Source organism: Pimephales promelas, chromosome 2, assembly GCF_988280905.1.
Source record: "Pimephales promelas chromosome 2, fPimPro1.hap1.1, whole genome shotgun sequence".
Taxonomy (NCBI): Eukaryota; Metazoa; Chordata; class Actinopteri; order Cypriniformes; family Leuciscidae; genus Pimephales; species Pimephales promelas.
The window spans coordinates 17,053,651-17,073,529 of record NC_142770.1 but is presented as its reverse complement, the minus strand read 5'-3'; the positions used below and the strand labels follow the sequence as shown (position 1 = coordinate 17,073,529).

General features: G+C 40.9%; 1 protein-coding gene across 3 annotated transcripts; it reads right to left on the bottom strand.

The window, feature by feature from the left end:
* Window positions 1–504: 504 nt before the first annotated feature.
* Window positions 505–19,858, bottom strand: pla2g6 (phospholipase A2, group VI (cytosolic, calcium-independent)). 3 transcript variants are annotated; one of them, XM_039694842.2, is made up of 18 exons: window positions 19,750–19,858; window positions 16,845–17,059; window positions 16,300–16,515; window positions 15,907–16,087; window positions 15,641–15,828; window positions 15,461–15,557; window positions 14,245–14,427; window positions 12,891–12,999; window positions 11,182–11,298; window positions 10,357–10,447; window positions 10,113–10,276; window positions 9,798–9,948; window positions 7,052–7,188; window positions 6,805–6,879; window positions 6,460–6,614; window positions 4,889–5,056; window positions 4,728–4,801; window positions 505–3,308 (listed from the first exon to the last, which is right to left on the bottom strand). In XM_039694842.2, the coding sequence occupies exons 2-18, from the start codon at window positions 17,051–17,053 to the stop codon at window positions 3,164–3,166; spliced, it is 2,460 nt and encodes an 819-aa protein (XP_039550776.2). In that variant the 5' UTR covers window positions 17,054–17,059; window positions 19,750–19,858; the 3' UTR covers window positions 505–3,163. The 3 variants fall into 3 exon arrangements, with proteins under 3 accessions (XP_039550776.2, XP_088973457.1, XP_039550777.1); XM_089117331.1 differs by lacking the exon at window positions 19,750–19,858 and adding an exon at window positions 19,566–19,698; XM_039694843.2 differs by lacking the exon at window positions 6,805–6,879.
* Window positions 19,859–19,879: the final 21 nt, after the last annotated feature.

The window sequence follows — 19,879 nt, the reverse complement described above, 5'->3', positions numbered from 1 at the left end:
GGATCATGATTGATCTCAGATGTTTTAAGCAACGTACGAAGAACGAGCCCAATGACACTGACAGGTTATCATGTATTGGTTTATGTCAAGGTGTCATAACAAAGACATCTTTATTTGTAAGTTTTATTATTATTATAACACAGCTTATTACTTTTATATGAGGTTACATTAGTACTTTCATTTATACAAGTCAAATCACATTTTATACAAAAGTTTATTTCACAAATCACACGCCAGAACTAATCCCAGTTTAGATAATTATCTGTGCTTTTTTATTTCATGGTTTATATCATGTCAGTAAAGGGTTTCAAATCAGTGCCACAGCAGCAGGTTTTAATTATAAAGTGAATTATTGCTTACTTTGGTCTCTGAACAACAGAGTGTCAAGTATAAGCCATGACCACATCATGATAAGACAAACACATCATTAATACAAGTTATCAATAAACCAAACAAAAACACAAGGCTAATGCAGGAGGTATTGAAGTTATTTTTGATCCATACTTGTTGTTAGTAAACATCAGTATATTCTACAACATGTTTGATCATAATTTCTATACTTCACAGAATGAGATATTACCAGTTGCAGCTTTATAATATTCAAGTATGCAAGGCTACACATGACAGATTCCAAAAAAAGGCTTTTCCTTAAAACTGCAAATGACACAAGACAGAAAACATACAGAAACTCAATTAAGATCAGCTCCAAATGAATGGATAAATGCATAATAAATGGTAAATGCAAGGAAATGCAGTGGTTACAGTTTGACCCTTCACTATTGGTCACATCACAAGTGCAAGACATTTCCAGGGAAACAAACAAAAATGTAAAAATAAAAATGCACACAAAGGATGTATAGAATGACAAATAATAAGTCAAATTAAAGCTGCAAGCAGCGATGGGCGGGCCCTCGCACCTGTAGCGCGGTGGGGTGTGAGGCGGCCGCGTTGCATATTTTGCAGCTCAGCCGGTGCGGCTGTGAATTTGCTACGCTGCTTCATTAAAGGTCACTTCCTATTGCCAGCAGGTGGCGCTATGACTGTGGGTGAATGTCGGCATGTAGATTTGTTCAGGGCGGGACTCTTGTCAAATGTGTAAAATTTTGTGCAGATCTGGGCATTTACAGCCAAGTTACTACAACTTCCTGTTTCATGGCGAATCTTCGACGCCACGGACATGCCCATCGACGAAAACGCGCAGATAGCACAACTTTACATCGTCAATGCCTTTAGAAGGCACAGCAGAAATTTGAAGTCGATCCAACTAAATCCCTAGGTGGAGTTTGTTAAAGTACGTAATGAGTAAATCATCCCAAAATGGCAGTAAAATTAGAAATGGCTGACTTCCTGTTGAGTTTAGGGCAACGCTCCAAGAGACTTTTCTGTGTGTCTGGACATGGTAGATGTACCACAGAAATTTCGTACATGTCGGTCAAACATGCGACGGGGGCTGCTTCGTTAAAGGTCACTTCCTGTTGCCAGCAGGTGGCGCTATTACTGTGGGTGAATGTCAGCGAGTCTTTAACGAGTCAATGTTGCCTCAGTCTGGTTGATGGGTGTTTGAGGAGAGTGCTGTACTTTGAAAGTTAATAAAAATAATTCATTAAATAACCAACATTTATTTTTCACTACTTAGTCTTCTTTTTGTTTTTGTAAAATCTTTGCACTTAAGCTTATATCTTTGCACTTAAGCTTATATTATATACACTTTAATGGGAAAATGAATTTATCAAATGAACAAATCAAACACAAACATGTAAGGTTTTTATTTGTAGACATAACATTGAAACTCTGTAGTGTGTTGTGGTTGCTTCATCTGCCAGAGCTTCTGGCTGCTTTATTTTAAATAAGCACCAGATGGCGCTGTTCTCGACACTCTCGAAGCTTTGAATCTTTTCCCGGAACAGTCAGGGGAAAGCCTCATTGCTTCATGAAGCTTCATTTCCCCATCCCTACTAGGAGGAGTTAGTTAAAGTACGTAATGAGTAAATCATCCAAAAATGGCGGTAAAATTCGAAATGGTCGACTTCCTGTTGAGTTTAGGGCATCGCTCCAAGAGACTTTTCAGTGCGTCTGGACATGGTAGATGTGCCACAGAAATTTCGTGTATGTCGGTCAAACATACGACGGGGGCTGCTTCGTTAAAGGTCACTTCCTGTTGCCAGCAGGTGGCGCTATTACTGTGGGTGAATGTCAGCATGTAGATTTGTTCAGGGCGGGACTCTTGTCAAATGTGTAAAATTTCGTGCAGATCTGGGCAGTTACAGCCAAGTTACTACAACTTCCTGTTTCATGGCGAATCATCGACGCCACGGACACGCCCATCGACAAAAATGCGCAGATGGCACAACTTTACATTGTCAATGCCTTTAGAAGGCACAGCAGAAATTTGAAGTCGATCCGACTAAATCCCTTGGAGGAGTTCGTTAAAGTCCTGAGTGTGTAAATCGTCCCAAAATGGGCGCCAAATTCAAAATGGCCGACTTCCTGTTGAGTTTAGGGTATGGGTTCTTGAGGCTTTTTTGTGCGTCTTGATATGATACACGTCCCCACCAAATTTCGTGTTTGTAGGTTGAACGTGGACGAGGGGCTAATTTTTTCCAATTTTCTAGGTGGCGCTAGGGAGCCATTTTGCCACGCCCATCCGCGAAACCCACAAAATACGAAATTTTTCACCAGTCCTGACATGCGTGCCAAATTTGGTAAGTTTTTGAGCATGTTGAGGCCCCGAAAATGGCGCTTACTTTGCAGAAAAATGAAAAATGAAAACCTTCACAGTTTCAAGAGGGTCCTCGCACTATTAGTGCTCGGGCCCTAATTATAGTTTTAAAAGAAGCAACTACTCACTTCCTGTATAGGTCATTTTGATCAATGCAAATGTCACATGTAGATTTAGCATACATAAAATATAATGCAATATAAAAATATCTCGTTCATAAATATCTATAGTTCAAATATTGGACTGAAGTGGTAACCTTCATGTATTTTGTTATATTAACCTTGGTCCAATTTGGTATTTATGACACATACAAAACATATGGGGAAAGTATGTTATAATTATTTATCTTTATAAATATTCTTCCTTTAAGTTAATTGAACATGTCACAACAACATACACACGCTAATGGAAGCAGAATCCTTCTCCGTATAGGAAGAATGAGTGTCAGAGCTGCAGGAGTTGCTGGCAGAGTGTTCGTATGACCTCTCTGTGCTCATACAGGTACATCTGAGTCTCCCACAGCATGTCGACCAACACAGCGTCACTGACCTCGTCCAGCATCACCTCCTGAGACAGCTGAGGACTCAGCCTGAGGCACACACCAGGGGAACGACAGATGCAGGTTAGCAGATGAAAGAGGGAGAGAAGAAATTGAACGAAAGGTACAAATGAGAAGAAAACGAAATGGTGACAGAATAAATGAAGAGAAATTAAACGCATATAGGACAGAAAGAACATACAGGAAGGAAGTAATGATAGGAAGCAAAAAATTAAGTGAAATGAAAAATGGGTAAATTAATAAAAGTAAGAAAGAAAAAAGAAATAGAAATTAGAAATTCAATTCGAGAATAAAAATTTTAATAGGGGAGAAAGGAAAATGAAATAAGAAAATACAATTAGAGAAAAGGGAAAAAGGAACAATTCAACTATTTGAAGGGAAAAATAAAATGAAAGGAAGGAAAGAAGGAGGGAAGGAAAAATTAAAAAAAGATATTAAGAAGGAAATCAAATGATAAAAGATGGGACAATTTAAGTAAATTAAAGGAGGAAAGGAATTAAATTAAATGAGAAGGGAGGAAGAAAGGAAGGAAATAAAATAATTAACGAAGAGAAATAAATGAAAAAAAGATAAATTCATGGAAGGAAGGAAGGAAGGAAGGAAGGAAGGAAGGAAGGAAGGAAGGAAGGAAGGAAGGAAGGAAGGAAGGAAGGAAGGAAGGAAGGAAGGAAGGAAGGAAGGAAGGAAGGAAGGAAGGAAGGAAATAAAATGAGAAAAGGAAATTGAAAAAGGAAAGAAAGAACAATGAAATGATTTAAAGAAAAAAAAATGGAAGGAAGGAAGTATTAAAAGTGATTAAGAATGAAATTAAATGATAAAGGGGGAACATGTAGGTAAATTAAAGGTGGAAAGGAAATTAAATTAAATGCGAAGGAACGAATGAAGGAGAAATAAATGGAAAGAAGACAGGCAGGGAGGAAGGAAATAAAAAGGTATTAGAAGGAAATTAAATGATAAATGAAGAGAAATTAAAGGAGGGTGAGAAAAATAAAAGAGGAAATAGAAATTAGAGTAAATGAAAAATTAAATGAAAGAAAGAAACGAAATAAGGAACATTTAGGGGGGAAATGGAAGGAAATGAAAGGAAGGAAATACAATTACATAAGAAGATTCAGACATTATAGAAGGAGGGAAGGTAAGACTTAAATGAAAGGTAGGAAGAAAGGAAGAAAGCAAGGAATTGAATGGAAGAAAGAAAGGAAGAAAATTCATTACATTAAGGATTGAAGGAAATTAAAGAAAAGGGGAAGAAATTAAGTGAAGAAAGGGGTGGAAGAAAGGAAACCACCAGAACACCCAAAAATCAAGAACTGGTGGGACAGTGGAGTTGAGTCACACAAAGAAAGAAATGATAGGACAAAACAATGTAGAAAAGAAGAGAGTGAAAGCAGAGACAGAAGGAAAAGAACAGAACAGGAAGAGAGCAGACATGAGTGCGAGTCAGCTGACCTGTGGTAGTTAATATCGGCCATCTCACACCACGCTCGAGCTCGGTCCACTGCACAGCCGTCTGAGTCCGTACACTGACGTACAAACACAAACATAACACCACTAGTCATTCCAACATCACAACAAGAGTCTACAACGAAGATGTGTGTGTGTGAACTCACGCAGTCCACGAGCATCTTGCCCAGTTCTTTGGCGCCAACGAAGGTCTTGGCCAGTTCCAGCGGGTTTGAAGGCCTAAACACGTCCACAGAGTTGACCGCCACCTGAGGAGGTTTACCCGTCCCCAACGACAGGACCACCCCTAACCTGCTCACGTCTTCCTCGCACCCCTGACAGAGACACACAGACGGCTGCTTAACACTCTTACAACATTTCACCAATGTCCAATGGATCTTAGTCAGGAAGTACAGCATACTGCTCCAACCATAATGTGCACCCGTTGTAGGAAATGGTGTTGGTATTACAAACAATTATATTGCAGTCAATTACATTTTTAGCTAAAAGTGAGTCTTTAAGGGATAGTTCAAACAAAAGAAAATTATCCCATGATGTACTCACCCTCAAGCCATCCTAGGTGTACATGACTTTCTTCTTTCAGCCAAACACAATCGAAAGTAGAGTCGCCAGTGATTACAGTTCATAAAGGGTTAAATATGTTATAGCTTACCTCAAGGGTATCCAAGATGTAGGCGTCTTTGTTTACGCAGTAGTTTCAATTTTGATATTTTTAGGTCAAACCGTTCTTGTCTGTCAGTCATATAATGGAGGTCTATGGTCACCACCTCAAAGAGCATCCACAGAGAAGTCCAAATTAAACATGATTTAATGACTCGTAAATGTAAGTACACATTGATGGCCTAAGACACGAAACGAGCGGTTTGTGTGAGAAAACGAGCAGTATTTATATCGTTTTTACCTCTTGTAACCACAGCCACATCCAAGTGATCTGAAGGCAAGGGCGCTTCGGTCTACGCAAGGTGTACGTCACTCATTGTTTACACAGAGAGTTCGGAAGTGTTACTTTTCACTGTGAAGATCTAAACATATTTAGATATTCAGGAAATTGCAATGGAAGACGATTTCGATATATCAACAGACAACGTTGAATTTATTTATTTTTTTTCCGCAAACACGCGACAGATCACTTCCGGCGCTTGCATAGACCGAAGTGCCCGTGGCCTCAGATCACTTGGCTGTGGTTACAAGAGGTAAAAACGATATAAATACTGTTCGTTTTCTCACACAAACTGCTCGTTTCGTGTCTTAGGCCATCACTGTGTACTTACATTTACGAGTCATTAAATCAAGTTTAATTTGGACTTCTTTGTACATGCTCTTTGAGGTGGTGACCATAGACCTCCATCACGGTTTGACCTAAAAATATCAAAATTGAAAAAACTGTGGAAACAAAGACACCTACATCTTGGATGCCCTTGAGGTAAGCTAAACATACCAAAAATTAATTTCAAAGTTAACTATCCCTTTAACCCACTGGAGTCATATGTATTACTTTTATGATGGATGGATGCACTTTTTTGGAGCTTCAAAAGCACTATTCAATGCCATTTCAAAGGTGGAAAGGGCCGGGATTTTATTTAATATAATTTTTATTGTGTTGGGGTGAGAAAAGAAAGTCATATAGACCTAGGATGGTTTGAGGGGGGAGTACATTATAGAATAATTTTCAGTTTTGGATGAACTATTCCTTTAAGGCAATGTTTGAGTATCAGACCTGTGCCTTCAGGGCTTTGTTGTATTGGTGTATTTCTGTCATGGCATCTAGCGTTGGGTTGTTGGCCAGCAGCCCTCCATCCAGAAAACGCCCCATTGGTCGAAAATAAGTGGGAGCTGCTCCACTGGAGCGGGCAGCGCGCCAAACTAATTGCTCTGAGAGAAAGAGAATGTGAATGAGCGAGAGAGCGTAATAGAGAACCAAGCGTGCAAAAGATGATTAGCCTCCCACAAACAAACTAATGACCGATTACTTCCAACGTGAGGTACGATTGCGCAATATAAACACCAAAAACCTTGCATACGGTGACCTTTCCATTCCACTCGCACTCTTTCTCACACACACCTTCATCCGTCACCTTCCTACGCTTTCTAGGAGGTCGAGTATATCCTACAACCAAAAGATCTTCGTTCTCCCACCCTGAAACATCGACAGTGAAGCTTCACGCATCATTTGATATTGAGGATAACTGAAAAACCCAGAGCCTGTCAACATGCTCATAAAGAGCACGAGGAGAACATGAGTGTTTTCACCGGCACAAAGATAATTAGCGTAACGGCATCCCTAAAATGAAAGAACAGAAGAGATTTACCCTGTGGCACAGTGAGGGGTTGAAATGTGGCAGTAGATGTGTACGGAGGGTCTCTTTGAAGGACCGGTGGGTCGTAATTACGAAACAGATGCAGTTCTCCAGGGTGTCTGTCTGCAAGAACGCTAGTTACCATTACTCTGAGAGAAACAGACAGGAGATGGATTAAAAACAAGCATTTTCTGAGAAATATGTGAGCTCATTTTGTGTTCAGCGGTGTTGCAAAGCGGGGAGTTTGAGGTATTGCTAATCTATTTTGGATGTTTGCCAGTGTATTAAAAAAGAATAGTCAGGTCTTGCTATGCAGTTGCTGGGGTGTTCAGAGTCGTTGCTAAGGAATTATGAAGAAGTTCTTGATGGTTGGTAGAGCACTACAAGGGGGTACTTGGTTGTTGCTAGGCGGTTGTTGGGATGTTCAGGGTCTTCAATAAGACTTTTAAGGTGTTGTGGGTGGTTGCTACAGTAGGGCATTGCCAGGGTGGTTGATGGGGCATTGCTTGGGTGTTGTGGTGGCCGATAGGGCACTGCTCGGGTGTTCTGGTGGCCGATAGGGCATTGCTAGGGTGTTGTGGTGGCCGATAGGGTATTGCTTGGGTGTTCTGGTGGTTGATAGGGCATTGCTTGGGTGTTCTGGTGACCGATGGGGCATTGCTTGGGTGTTCTGGTGACCGATGGGGCATTGCTTGGGTGTTCTGGTTGGGTGTTCTGGTGGCCGATATGGCATTGCTTGGGTGTTCTGGTGGCTGATATGGCATTGCTTGGGTGTTCTGGTGGTTTATAGGGCATTGCTTGGGTGTTCTGGTGGCCGATATGGTATTGCTTGGGTGTTCTGATAGTCAATAAGGCATTGCTTGTGTGTTCTGGTGGCTGATAGGGCATTGCTTGGGTGTTTCTGGAGGCTGATAGGGCATTGCTTGGGTGTTCTGGTGGCCGATAGGGCATTTCTTGGTGTTTCTGGAGGCTGATAGGGCATTGATTGGGTGTTCTGGTGGCTGATGGGGCCTTGCTTGGGTGTTCTGGTGACCAATAGGGCATTGCTTGGTGGCCGATAGGGCATTGCTTGGTGGCCGATAGGGCATTGCTTGGGGGTTCGGGTGGTTGATAGGGCATTGTTTGGGTGTTCTGGTGGCTGATATGACAATGCTTGGGTGTTCTGGTGGTTGATAGGGCATTGCTTGGGTGTTCTGGTGGCCGATAGGGCATTGCTTGGGTGTTCTGGTGGTTGATAGGGCATTGTTTGGGTGTTCTGGTGGCTGATATGACATTGCTTGGGTGTTCTGGTGGTTGATAGGGCATTGCTTGGGTGTTCTGGTGGTTGATAGGGCATTGCTTGGGTGTTCTGGTGGCCGATAGGGCATTGCTTGGGTGTTCTGGTGGCTGATATGGCATTGCTTGGGTGTTCTGGTGGCTGATATGGCATTGCTTGGGTGTTCTGGTTGGGTGTTCTGGTGGCCGATATGGCATTGCTTGGGTGTTCTGGTTGGGTGTTCTGGTGGCTGATATGGCATTGCTTGGGTGTTCTGGTGGCCGATAGGGCATTGCTTGGGTGTTCTGGTGGTTGATAGGGCATTGTTTGGGTGTTCTGGTGGCTGATATGACATTGCTTGGGTGTTCTGGTGGTTGATAGGGCATTGCTTGGGTGTTCTGGTGGTTGATAGGGCATTGCTTGGGTGTTCTGGTGGCCGATAGGGCATTGCTTGGGTGTTCTGGTGGCTGATATGGCATTGCTTGGGTGTTCTGGTGGCTGATATGGCATTGCTTGGGTGTTCTGGTTGGGTGTTCTGGTGGCCGATATGGCATTGCTTGGGTGTTCTGGTTGGGTGTTCTGGTGGCTGATATGGCATTGCTTGGGTGTTCTGGTTGGTTGTTCTGGTGGCCGATATGGCATTGCTTGGGTGTTCTGGTTGGGTGTTCTGGTGGCTGATATGGCATTGCTTGGGTGTTCTGGTGGCCGATAGGGCATTGCTTGGGTGTCCTGGTGGCCGATAGGGCATTGCTTGGGTGTCCTGGTGGCCGATAGTGCATTGCTTGGGTGTTTCTGGAGGCTGATAGGGCATTGATTGGGTGTTCTGGTGGCTGATGGGGCATTGCTTGGGTGTTCTTCTGGCTGATGGGGCATTGCTTGGGTGTTCTGGTGACCAATAGGGCATTGCTTGGTGGCCGATAGGGCATTGCTTGGGTGTTCGGGTGGTTGATAGGGCATTGTTTGGGTGTTCTGGTGGCTGATATGACATTGCTTGGGTGTTCTGGTGGCTGATATGGCATTGCTTGGGTGTTCTGGTTGGTTGTTCTGGTGGCCGATATGGCATTGCTTGGGTGTTCTGGTGGCTGATATGGCATTGCTTGGGTGTTCTGGTTGGTTGTTCTGGTGGCCGATATGGCATTGCTTGGGTGTTCTGGAGGCCGATAGGGCATTGCTTGGGTGTCCTGGTGGCCGATAGGGCATTGCTTGGGTGTTCTGGTGGCCGATAGGGCATTGCTGGGTGTTCGGGTGGCCGATAGGGCATTGCTGGGTGTTCGGGTGGCCGATAGGGCATTGCTTGGGTTTTCATTGCTTGGTTGTTCTGGTGGCTTATAGGCCATTGCTTGGGTGTTCTGGTGGTTGATAGGGCATATGGGCAGTGGACAGGATGTTCTGGGTTTTTGCTAGACAATAGCTTACAATTTCTGAATAGTTGCTATGGTGTTCTATTGGGGAAGTTGTTGTTTGGTTTAATTAAAATCCCAAACCTTAAGTATAAGTAAGTACCTGGGGTGTGTGACGTCCGTCATCTTGGTATTTTCTCCAAACTCGTTCTTCAGAAATTCCTCCAGAGGACCAGACTCATACGGTCGAGAACCTTTAAACACCTGTTCCTTCATCCTGAAGTACAGACAGCGAAGATACTCCATCGATTTACCTGCTCAAGTACACAATAAACATAATTATGCTAATGCATGTACACGCTTACACTAACCAAGAATATATTTTTACAATTATAAAATGGATCATTCTGTTCCTAGATGCTGAAAGGTCAATACAGTTTTATAAATCTACTTAAATATAATATAATAAATCAAATACCGTGTACAATAGCTAGAGCCAGTATGCCACCGGTGCTAGTCCCAGACACCCAGTCAAAGAGTTCCCTAATGGGACGTCCTGCCTCTTTCTCCAGAGAGATTAACATCTGGATCAGAACCAGGCCTTTAATTCCTCCACCATCAAGACACAACAATCTGTCCATTCTTGCGAAAAATAAGAATAAATGAGTGATTAACTCTTTGTAGGCTTGTTTTTTTATTAATGTTAATTTAATGTAACATACTTCTTGCCTCCTGTTTTGAGCCCATCAACCTCTACAAATCCACGAGTCATGGCCGTGACAGCTGTGGCCACATACATGATGTCATCAAACCCTGTGGACCAATTAAGAGGCAGATGTGAGAGCAGCGAACCAAATTATAGGCAGGTTGACTCTATTATAGATATGCAATACCTAAATGCCGCTGTTGATAAGTGTGATATGCAAGCATGTCTGTCACTTTGGAAAGGTCAAGTTCTACCAGCAAACAAATTAAAGTGATGATGCAACAAGATCATGCTTCGCCGGCATTCTCAACTGTAAAAGACTAGACTCTTTTGTCTCACAGGTTTGTACAGTAGGCTGCACAATTTTGTTGGTGTAATTATATTAGGTTGTTAAGTGATTGCTTGAGTTCAATCCAAAATGTTGACCTTTCCAAGATGACGACTGCTGCACAAATACGGATTAATGAAAAGGTGCATTTAGATATTCTAGTTTATATGACTAGAAGATACGCATCCAAGATGGTGGATGAAATCAAGAGAAATGTCGATTTACTTAAAAAAAATTATATTTATTTACTGATTATTTTACAGAAAATTAGTGTTAGAACTTATTAAACTATCACATTGTTAGCTTAGCAACATGCCATGGCCAAACTATTGAAATCAATTGTAAATCGAGTCTTCACTGCTCTTTATATAAGGAACACAGTTACAATTTACCTATGTTCAAAAATGGGCCACTTATCAGGTTCCATTTAAGGAAAAACATAAAAACTACAGAAGAAGGCTGAGGGAGAGAGATGTCTCCCAGGATATCTGAAGTTTGGAGGCGGGGCTTTACCTATGCCAGGAGGCGGAGCTTTGTTGATGCTGGGGATAGGGCTGTCGAGGGATGGGGGGTGACACCGTTCGGCCCCTACACTACACAGCATGTTCAAGAGCACCTTACGGTTGGGCCCTTTAGTACAAGCGCAGGATTAGACACATGCACACGTCCACACCCACACCATGCACACGAAAGAAAGAGTACATATTGACTGAATGCATGAATGAGAAAACAAGAGCATGAGTCATTCCTGTAGTTAAACACAAAACATCATGACACGCAAGCGTCACATGGTTTGCGGCGATAATCTCACAACAATTACAATAGCCAATCAAAACATCAGGACCCATCGGACAGCTTCTGCCGGTTTTTCCAGAGAATAGCTACTGTTGACTTATGATGATGAACACATTTTAATACTATACACAATATATAATGTCAATATCCATAATACACACTGTTGTATTTTGTATTGTGATATATTGTGACACGATATATAGTTACACCCCTACTTTTTAAATTTAAAATAAATAAATAACTCAAAACAAATACAGTCCTTGCGGCTTTAGCAACATGAAACGTGGAACGATTGGCTGAGAAAACAAAACGGATCACCTTTTAAAGGTGCATTGCGCAAGTCTCTGAGTTTTTGCAGAACTATGCCCTCTCTGGCGACAAGCGAAACTGCAACCAGAGGTGCGCACGCTCATGGACCACACGCAGGCTTGCACGAGCTGTTCATAACCAAAGGAGCATCAGCCGCACAAATCTTTTGTTACAGACTAGTCATAATGTCTTCAGAGGTAATAAAGTTACAAATATGCAAGTCATTTAAAATATATTAAAGGATAGGCATTTGAGTGAATCACACACTTGTGTAAGGGAAAAACAGGGGTGGTAGAAAACTTCAGTTTTTGTTTCCATCTATCTCCATGTTGAACTGTTTTACTGTATCCACTTATGATTATATTATTCTGGAAACACATTCATGAACAATATAAGTTAATACTTTCTATAGGAGCCCTAGAGCAGACCGGAGATCTCTCCATTTGTTTAAAGCCTTCAAGATGTTGACTCTCGTCTTATTCCGACGCCTGGCACTAGACAAGCTTTATTTTCTTTGTCTTATGTGGAGTTTGCGTTACAAGCCAATCTCTCTCAATCTCCATCTTCTACTTTTGTCGAAAGTTGACTAAAGTTTTATCGCTCGAGTTGTCTTCACTGATATGGAGAACGGTGGTGATTACACAAACCTGCCAGACATAGCCAGGTGAGCATGAACGCGCATGACGTCTCACCCAGTCTCAAATTCCGTCCCGAATCCCTCTTATTTATTTTACTGTACAGGCAATCGCAGTGATCAGAGAAGGGCTCATTCAGCCCATCAGGCAATTGTTTAAGCATGTATGGGTTACAAAAACAGGTATTTTTAACATGAAATGTTGAACAATGCACCTTTAAGGCAAAAACAAACGCAAATCATTAGTGCGTCAACAAATGGACTTTACATAAACTTGAATTGTGACATGTTGCACAGTTGTATTTATATAGCAGTTAGATCATATAACAGTTAGATAATATTATGCTTGCATGCAAACGCCCCAAATGATGTTATGCAAAAGACCCTGGAAAACTGTGCAACAAGAAATTAAAAGAGCTTGAACACATTGGAGACTGTTCTTCTAGCCTTCAATCTCACATCTCTGACAGCATCTCTCTCTCACCCTTGCTGGTACGCGCTGCGATGAGTCCTGGCGTCTCTCCCACGTCATTGTGAACCTCCACATCTGCTCCAAACACCATGAGAGCTTTGATCAAGTCCATGTGGTCCAACTGTAGGTCCAGAGGACACAGCATGTAAGGAAAAAAAAAATAGAGAAGGTGTCCGCTTTACCTACAGGGTTCCTACACATTTTCCATTTCAAAATCCAGACTCAAATATCTAGACCTCCTTCCAAACTATTATTCAGAGCATATTTAACATGAATGTCTCATACAGCACTATATTTGTTATATAGTAGTTATCTGTAAATATATATTTTTGGTTTTCTTAAAGTGATCAGGCTCTTGCATGATGAGAAAAACCTAAAAGGCTTTATAACCTGCATATATTCACTATATATTCACGCTCAAAAATCAGTTTGACACTGGAATTTATAATTGTGCAACAGCCACAAAGTACAGTCTGAAGTTCAAAATGTTCAACAATCAAACAATATTTGCTGTAGGATACATTTCATATTAGAAAATCTTAATGTTATTATATTTTAGAAAAATGATCACAGGCAATAGTCTGAAATCTGTAAACACTGATATTTTCCATACTTTTCCAAAATTGAAAATTACTTCAATCAAATTTCATACTTTATCAGACTGCGTAGGAAACCTGTACCCACATTTTCTGTAAAATTGTTTCAGAAGGAAAATTATTAATTATTTGAAATGTGAGCTTTGAAATTGTTTGCATGAAATGCATATTTTGCTAAACACTTATTTTGCTTATTCTTGAACAGTTGTTTTTGTTAACAAAATGTAAAAAAAAATAATAATTTCCGTTAATTGAAAAAGCTAAAATAAAATAGAAATTTTAGATGACAAATGTAAGATTGTAACTTAAATGAACATTAGTAACTGAAGTACTAAATTTACTGGAGTTAAAACTAAAAAATAAAGAGCATAACAAAGACTGAATATATAAAAAAAGCTCATTCAAAATATGAATAAATATCATGATAGTAAATAAATAGTCTTAAAATAACGCTGTTTTTACGAGATTATTTTACAAAATATTTTTTATGACAAACTCATTTTGGTATTTTCAAGAAATCAATTACATTTTTAATTGTTATAATTTAATAATAAATAAATATTATTTATTAGTTATCAATACTTATAATAACTCTTTTATTAAAAACTGTACAAGTTTAAGGCAGTAAAACAAGTACTATTATTATGCATAAATATTTAATCGAAATTTTTGAATTCATTTATTTTAATGTATTTTATTTTATTACACATATTGGTGTGAAATATGAGCCAGCCATGTTCTTGACAGGCCTAATGAGTTCTCTCTCATACCTTCATGGCGAGGTGCAGTGCTGTGTTTCCGTCCTGGCCCTTAATGTTGGGGTCGGCTCCATGTGTCAGCAGAGTCATTGCGGCCTCAAAGCGCCCCCTCTTGGTCAGGATGTGTAACGGACTCTCTCCGGTCTTACTCAGGTAGTTGACGTTACATCCTCGGTCCAGCAGTACACGGCTCATCTAGAGAGAGAGAAGACGATAGTATCGGCCTCAGACCGTCGGCTGAACATCTGATGCATAAGGCACACAAAATGGGAAACACTTCGGGAGTTTCGAAGCCGTCATCTGATCCGTCATCCGGGAGACGTGCGTGTCGTGTTCTTTAACGGGCCACCCGGAAAAAAGGCCATCGTGATGCCAAACCCCCTCATGGAAGAAGAATTGTGATTACAACTGACAATGAGCGCTTATCAGGATCAACTTAACACTGGGTTTACAAAAGTATGTGAAGGTCGCGGCGCTTGTCTGTTATTGTAGGGACGTTGGCTTTACAAGTTTCACGCCTTTAAACAGAGAACAAAACAGACCTCTCGGACGTCTTTGGCCAATGAAAGCTGCGACGGTGTCCAGACCTTCTGCGGTCGTAAGCAAGCCTAGAACGCAGATAATTCCTCAAGTATGGGTGCATTCACACTTGTAGTTCGGTTCTCTTGGTTCTTTTGGTCCAGAACAATACAGAAAATGATCAATTTAATCTTGGTTCGCTTAGCGTTCACAGTCATTTTTAAAACGGAGTCTAAAGATACAAAACAACAACAAAAAACGGCTTTTATTTTTTGTGTTCTGGGATAAATGCGTTCGCTATGTGCGTAGCAACATATAATCCCTCCGTCACACACACACACACACACACAGATCTGCTGTGAGGAAACACGGTTATGATGCTTGTACCGATCTGTGATGGGCAACATCACGACTATGAAGAGAAAAACGATACGCTTGATCATTCTGTCCTTTTTAGGCTCTCATCTTCCTGTTTTTGGTTCGTTCACATGTCTTTGGTCCGTGATGCGCTTATATTTCAGTCAAATCGAACCAGCGTTTGTTAGGAAGCGGAGCGAGACCCATCTTTTCAGTGTCTCGGTCCGGTTGTTTGGTGGCACCGTGGTTCAGATGGCAGCGTTCACACTTATTCAAATGAACTCCACTAACGTTAGTTTTTATCCAATCAAGCCTGAACACACCCTAAAAAAGCAAAGTAAGTATTCCTGACCTCGGCAGTCTTCACCCAGTGGAGAGGCGTTCCACCATAAACCGGATCCTCTGCTAGAAGTTGATTGGGATTAGACGATAAAATTGCTTCGGCACAACTAAAGAAGAGGAAACGAGAAGAATAAGATCGATTCATTGAAACTGAAATATCAACGAAACAATAAAGATTCCTGGTCCGCACCTCTTCTCGCTAAACTTCATGGCAGCGTGGATTGGATAGCCACTACTTCCCATGATGTCACAGCGGGCTCCGCCCCCAAGCAGACCCTTGACCACCTCCACCCTCCCGAGGCGGCACGCGATGTGCATCGGCGTTTCCCCGGAGGCGTTCAGCTCGTTCACACCCGCGCACAGTTGTGCACACAACACCTAGCGGAAACAGAATGACACAATCATCGAATATAGGAGTCAGTCATTCAGCAAGCGAGCCCTTAGTTGACCTCTCACCTCTATAATAAGGGCGGAGTCTTGTTTAGCGGCGCAGTGCATGGGCGTCTCCCCGTTCTTGTCCTTGATGTCCGTGCGAGCCTGACACTCCTCCAGGAGCTCGCGCACGCAGCCCACGTCTCCTCTCTCGCAGGCCAGGTGAAGCGGCGTCTGACCCTGAGCGTCACGGGCGTTCATCTGGCTGTGAGGGAACACAGCAATCTACATTTCAGAACCTCTGGATTTAATGTTTATTATCGGACTGAAAAGCGATGCGATTTTCTTAACATGAGGTTGGTTTAAGGTTTTATCTCACTTGTGCGTGTTGTGATAACAACAGTAGGTCATCCGCTGTTTTATGAGTAACATGAATTCGAACACACTTATGTTTGTCACATACAGGAAGTATGATACCTCAAAATGTAATTGTGCTTGAGACACTCTCTCAGTCCGATATCCACAGCGACGTGAGCTGAGCTGTAGTCGGGGTGATTCCGCACACAGTCCACGATTGGCTGGAGCATCTCGGGTTTCAAAGGTGGGCGGAGCATCTCATAAAACGGGCGGAGTTTGAGGCTGTACTGAGGAAACCAATTCATGGCATCTGCCTCAGAAGACACCTGGAACAACCTGAGCACAAAGACAACAAAATCCCAATTGCTTTCGTTCTTGAAACCCACATATGACGAGCTAATGAAATTGTGGTTGATGACAATGAAACGCTAGATTCAGGGGGTGCCGTTATTTAACAAGAGCCTGGATCCACAATGGTTCTTTGTGGCTAAGGCTTCCCACCGCTGGTTACTGTCATGTGCTGATGGGAATGCAAATCAGGGAGTCTGAAGCAATACAGGAGTTGTTGCAAGATCACTATGAAACCACAAGACTTTTATAGGAAATCAATTTATTGACTCAAGAGGTGTCATGCGATTGTGAATATCTTGAGTAAAGGGTCTCACCTGAGGGCCACAGAGGAAGACTCAGGGCAGAGAAGCAGGCAGTCCCACGACTGGCTCTGTTGGTTCCTGTACAGGACCAGCCGCCCCTCCTGTCTCAATAGCACTTTCCCATTATATTCCGCCAGCTGCACATCCCTCACACGGTACGGGTTGGAGAACAGGTTCGACACGGAGCTCACCGTGTCCAATATACGGCCCAGGAACTGCATGGTGAGCTGGGGGAAGAGGGGGAAGAGAGGGAAGTAGGTTGAGGATGCTCTGACAAGTGTTCTCATTTTATCTGACCAACGAATTTTCATGGGTTGATTTAAAGGTGGCATATGTAATAATTGAGGTAACAATATACGAAAAATGAGCTACACGCATCAAAAGAATGAGAAGAAATAAGTGCAAAGATGTCATTAAAAAACTGACAAGTTATAGTGCTGCCGAGATATTAACCTGAATTAGCATGCTAAATTACTAGCCCCGGCCCGGCAGGTATCGTAATACCAGTTCCGGCCATGGGAGGCGGTATGCGGACGGGCAACGTTAGCACCAGCCAAACTGCAATACGCGAGTGAGTCGCGCTCGCGCCGGCCGGCTTGTGTGTACTTGAACCTGATGTCAGTCGTGTGGAAATACAGCCCACTACTACATTTCAGTTCAGGGAAGAGTTCAAAAAATGATTGGTCGACATTATGCATGAGGAATACATTTTGGTAAGTTGTAGCATACTGTATCTTTCAACAGTGTTCGTGTTCTTTTCCATTAGCTAGAGATGATCGGTTCACGTGCGCTAGGGATCTGTAGTGTAACATGTACAAGCGCCAAAACGGTATTTATTCTTTGAATTGCGTAATATAATTGACAGAATCTGAGAGCTTAACTAACCTGCTTGCTAAGTGTCAATTGCGTGTGTCTCACGGTGAATTCACGGCGCTAGCTTGATCAACATCAGCGAATGCTGTCTGTCAAATTAATTCACTAACAATAAAAGTGTAATATGAACAAAACGAATACCATAAACTTCAAATAATTGCCCAAAATTTTATTTTCCCATGCCGTCGAAATGCACCAGCTTGTTTTTGAGATCTATGAGGCGGTCTTCATCATTTAGTGTTGAGATTCATAGTGTTTAGTTTAGTTCACTCTAGTGTTTAGTTCATTGAGTCTCTGATCTCTAAAAATCTCCAAATGTTCCACGTGAAACTGCGGTCTTCCAACCTTTTACTATCACGTCAAATGATTTGAGTAACATGCGCGATGGTAGGAGGCACAAGTCATTTTTTGGAGGTATACTGCCCCCATCTGTTATGGAATATGGAGTAGGATTTGATTTATGATGTTATATGGCACCTTTAATGTTTATTATCAGACAGACTATATTATATTAGATAGGCTATATCTTATCTAGCTCTTATAATAGATTCGATTTCTTACAGGAGGTTGGTTTAAAAATGCTCAGGTTTTTATCTTGTGCATGTCGTGGTAATGCTGAATATATTGTGAAATCTATAACCTTCATATATCTGAAAATATTGTGCATTTTTTCACATGCTTTTCACTGATAATTTGAGATTACTGTTTAAGGACTACCTGAACCTGTGTGTGTGTGTGTGTGTGTGTGTGTGTGTGTGTGTGTGTGTGTGTGTGTGTGTGTGTGTGTGTGTGTGTGTTTACAATATTATGTTTACTTGAAGATAGAAAGGTAATTATATCATAGAATTTATAAATAAATAAATGTAATTTTACTTTTTTATATTTCTCTGGTTTATGAACAGAATTTGCACAATTTAGATTCAGAGGATACACACATTTGGACACAAACATATTATATATATATATTACATTATTATGTTTACTTTATATTTGAATATATAAAGGTAATTATATTATAGGATTTTTTTCCCTTTTTCATATTTTTTCTTGTTTTTATATATATTTCAGACTCTTTTTCATATTTTTCTTGTTTATAACTTGTTTATATATATATATATATATATATATATATATTTTTTTTTTTTTTAATTTTTAAATTATTGGGCTTTTTTCATTTTATATTTCCCTCATTTATATACATTATATATATATGAAGAGTTTAGATGCAAAAGCCTCTAAATGCCATTTGAAATTTTCTTTTAAAATGATCATTTTTATCAAGCTTATATATTCAAGTTCAGTAATTTCACTTAAATGACAATTAATAGGTAATCCTCATTGCAATTTAACTGAAATTACTGAACTTAAATATACAAGCTTGATAAAAACGATCATTCTAGAAGAAATTTTCAAATGGCACTTAGAGGCTTTTGCATCTGAACTCTTCATATCCTTTTTTATATTTATCTGGTTTATGTAGTTTTTGAAAAAAAAAAATACATATGCATACATAATGCACACACACACACGTACATAGATAGCTACATATAAACACACGTATGTATGTATGTGTGTTGTGGCTAAAGCAAGATGAAACATTAGTTATGAGTAAAAATGCAAACACAGCCACACCTAAAACATCGATTGACTTGTTTGATAAAGAGAACACAAAATTACGTTCATGGTTTATGTGCGTGCAGTCAATTCATTCATTTCGCAACCGAAACTATTACTCTCAACTGTTAGCATTTGGCGCTCGCAGTTTAATCATTGGCTTTTCACAATCACTAGCAAGTAGCAACTGACAAAAAAAAAAAAAAAACCCTCAAAACTTGCTTGTCAAAACTATATGCCACAAACCAGTTTAACAGTCAAACGTAACAATGTAGATGACTGTCATCCGTGCACGAGACTTTGATCATCAGGAGCCACACCAACAGTCAGCACTATTTTATCCTAAACGCCACAAGTGTGCATTAATCCTCACTCAAATATAAAAGCTCTTAGTCATTTCCTAAATCGTTACCCACGCTTAACGCCTTACCTTTGCGTTATTTCATTATTCCGTACGGTTATTGATGTACTGAGACGCAGCAGATAGTTGACTTTTGATAGGACATCAACAATCACTACATGACAACCAACCTTGTGTAAGATTGTCTGACAGAAGCAAG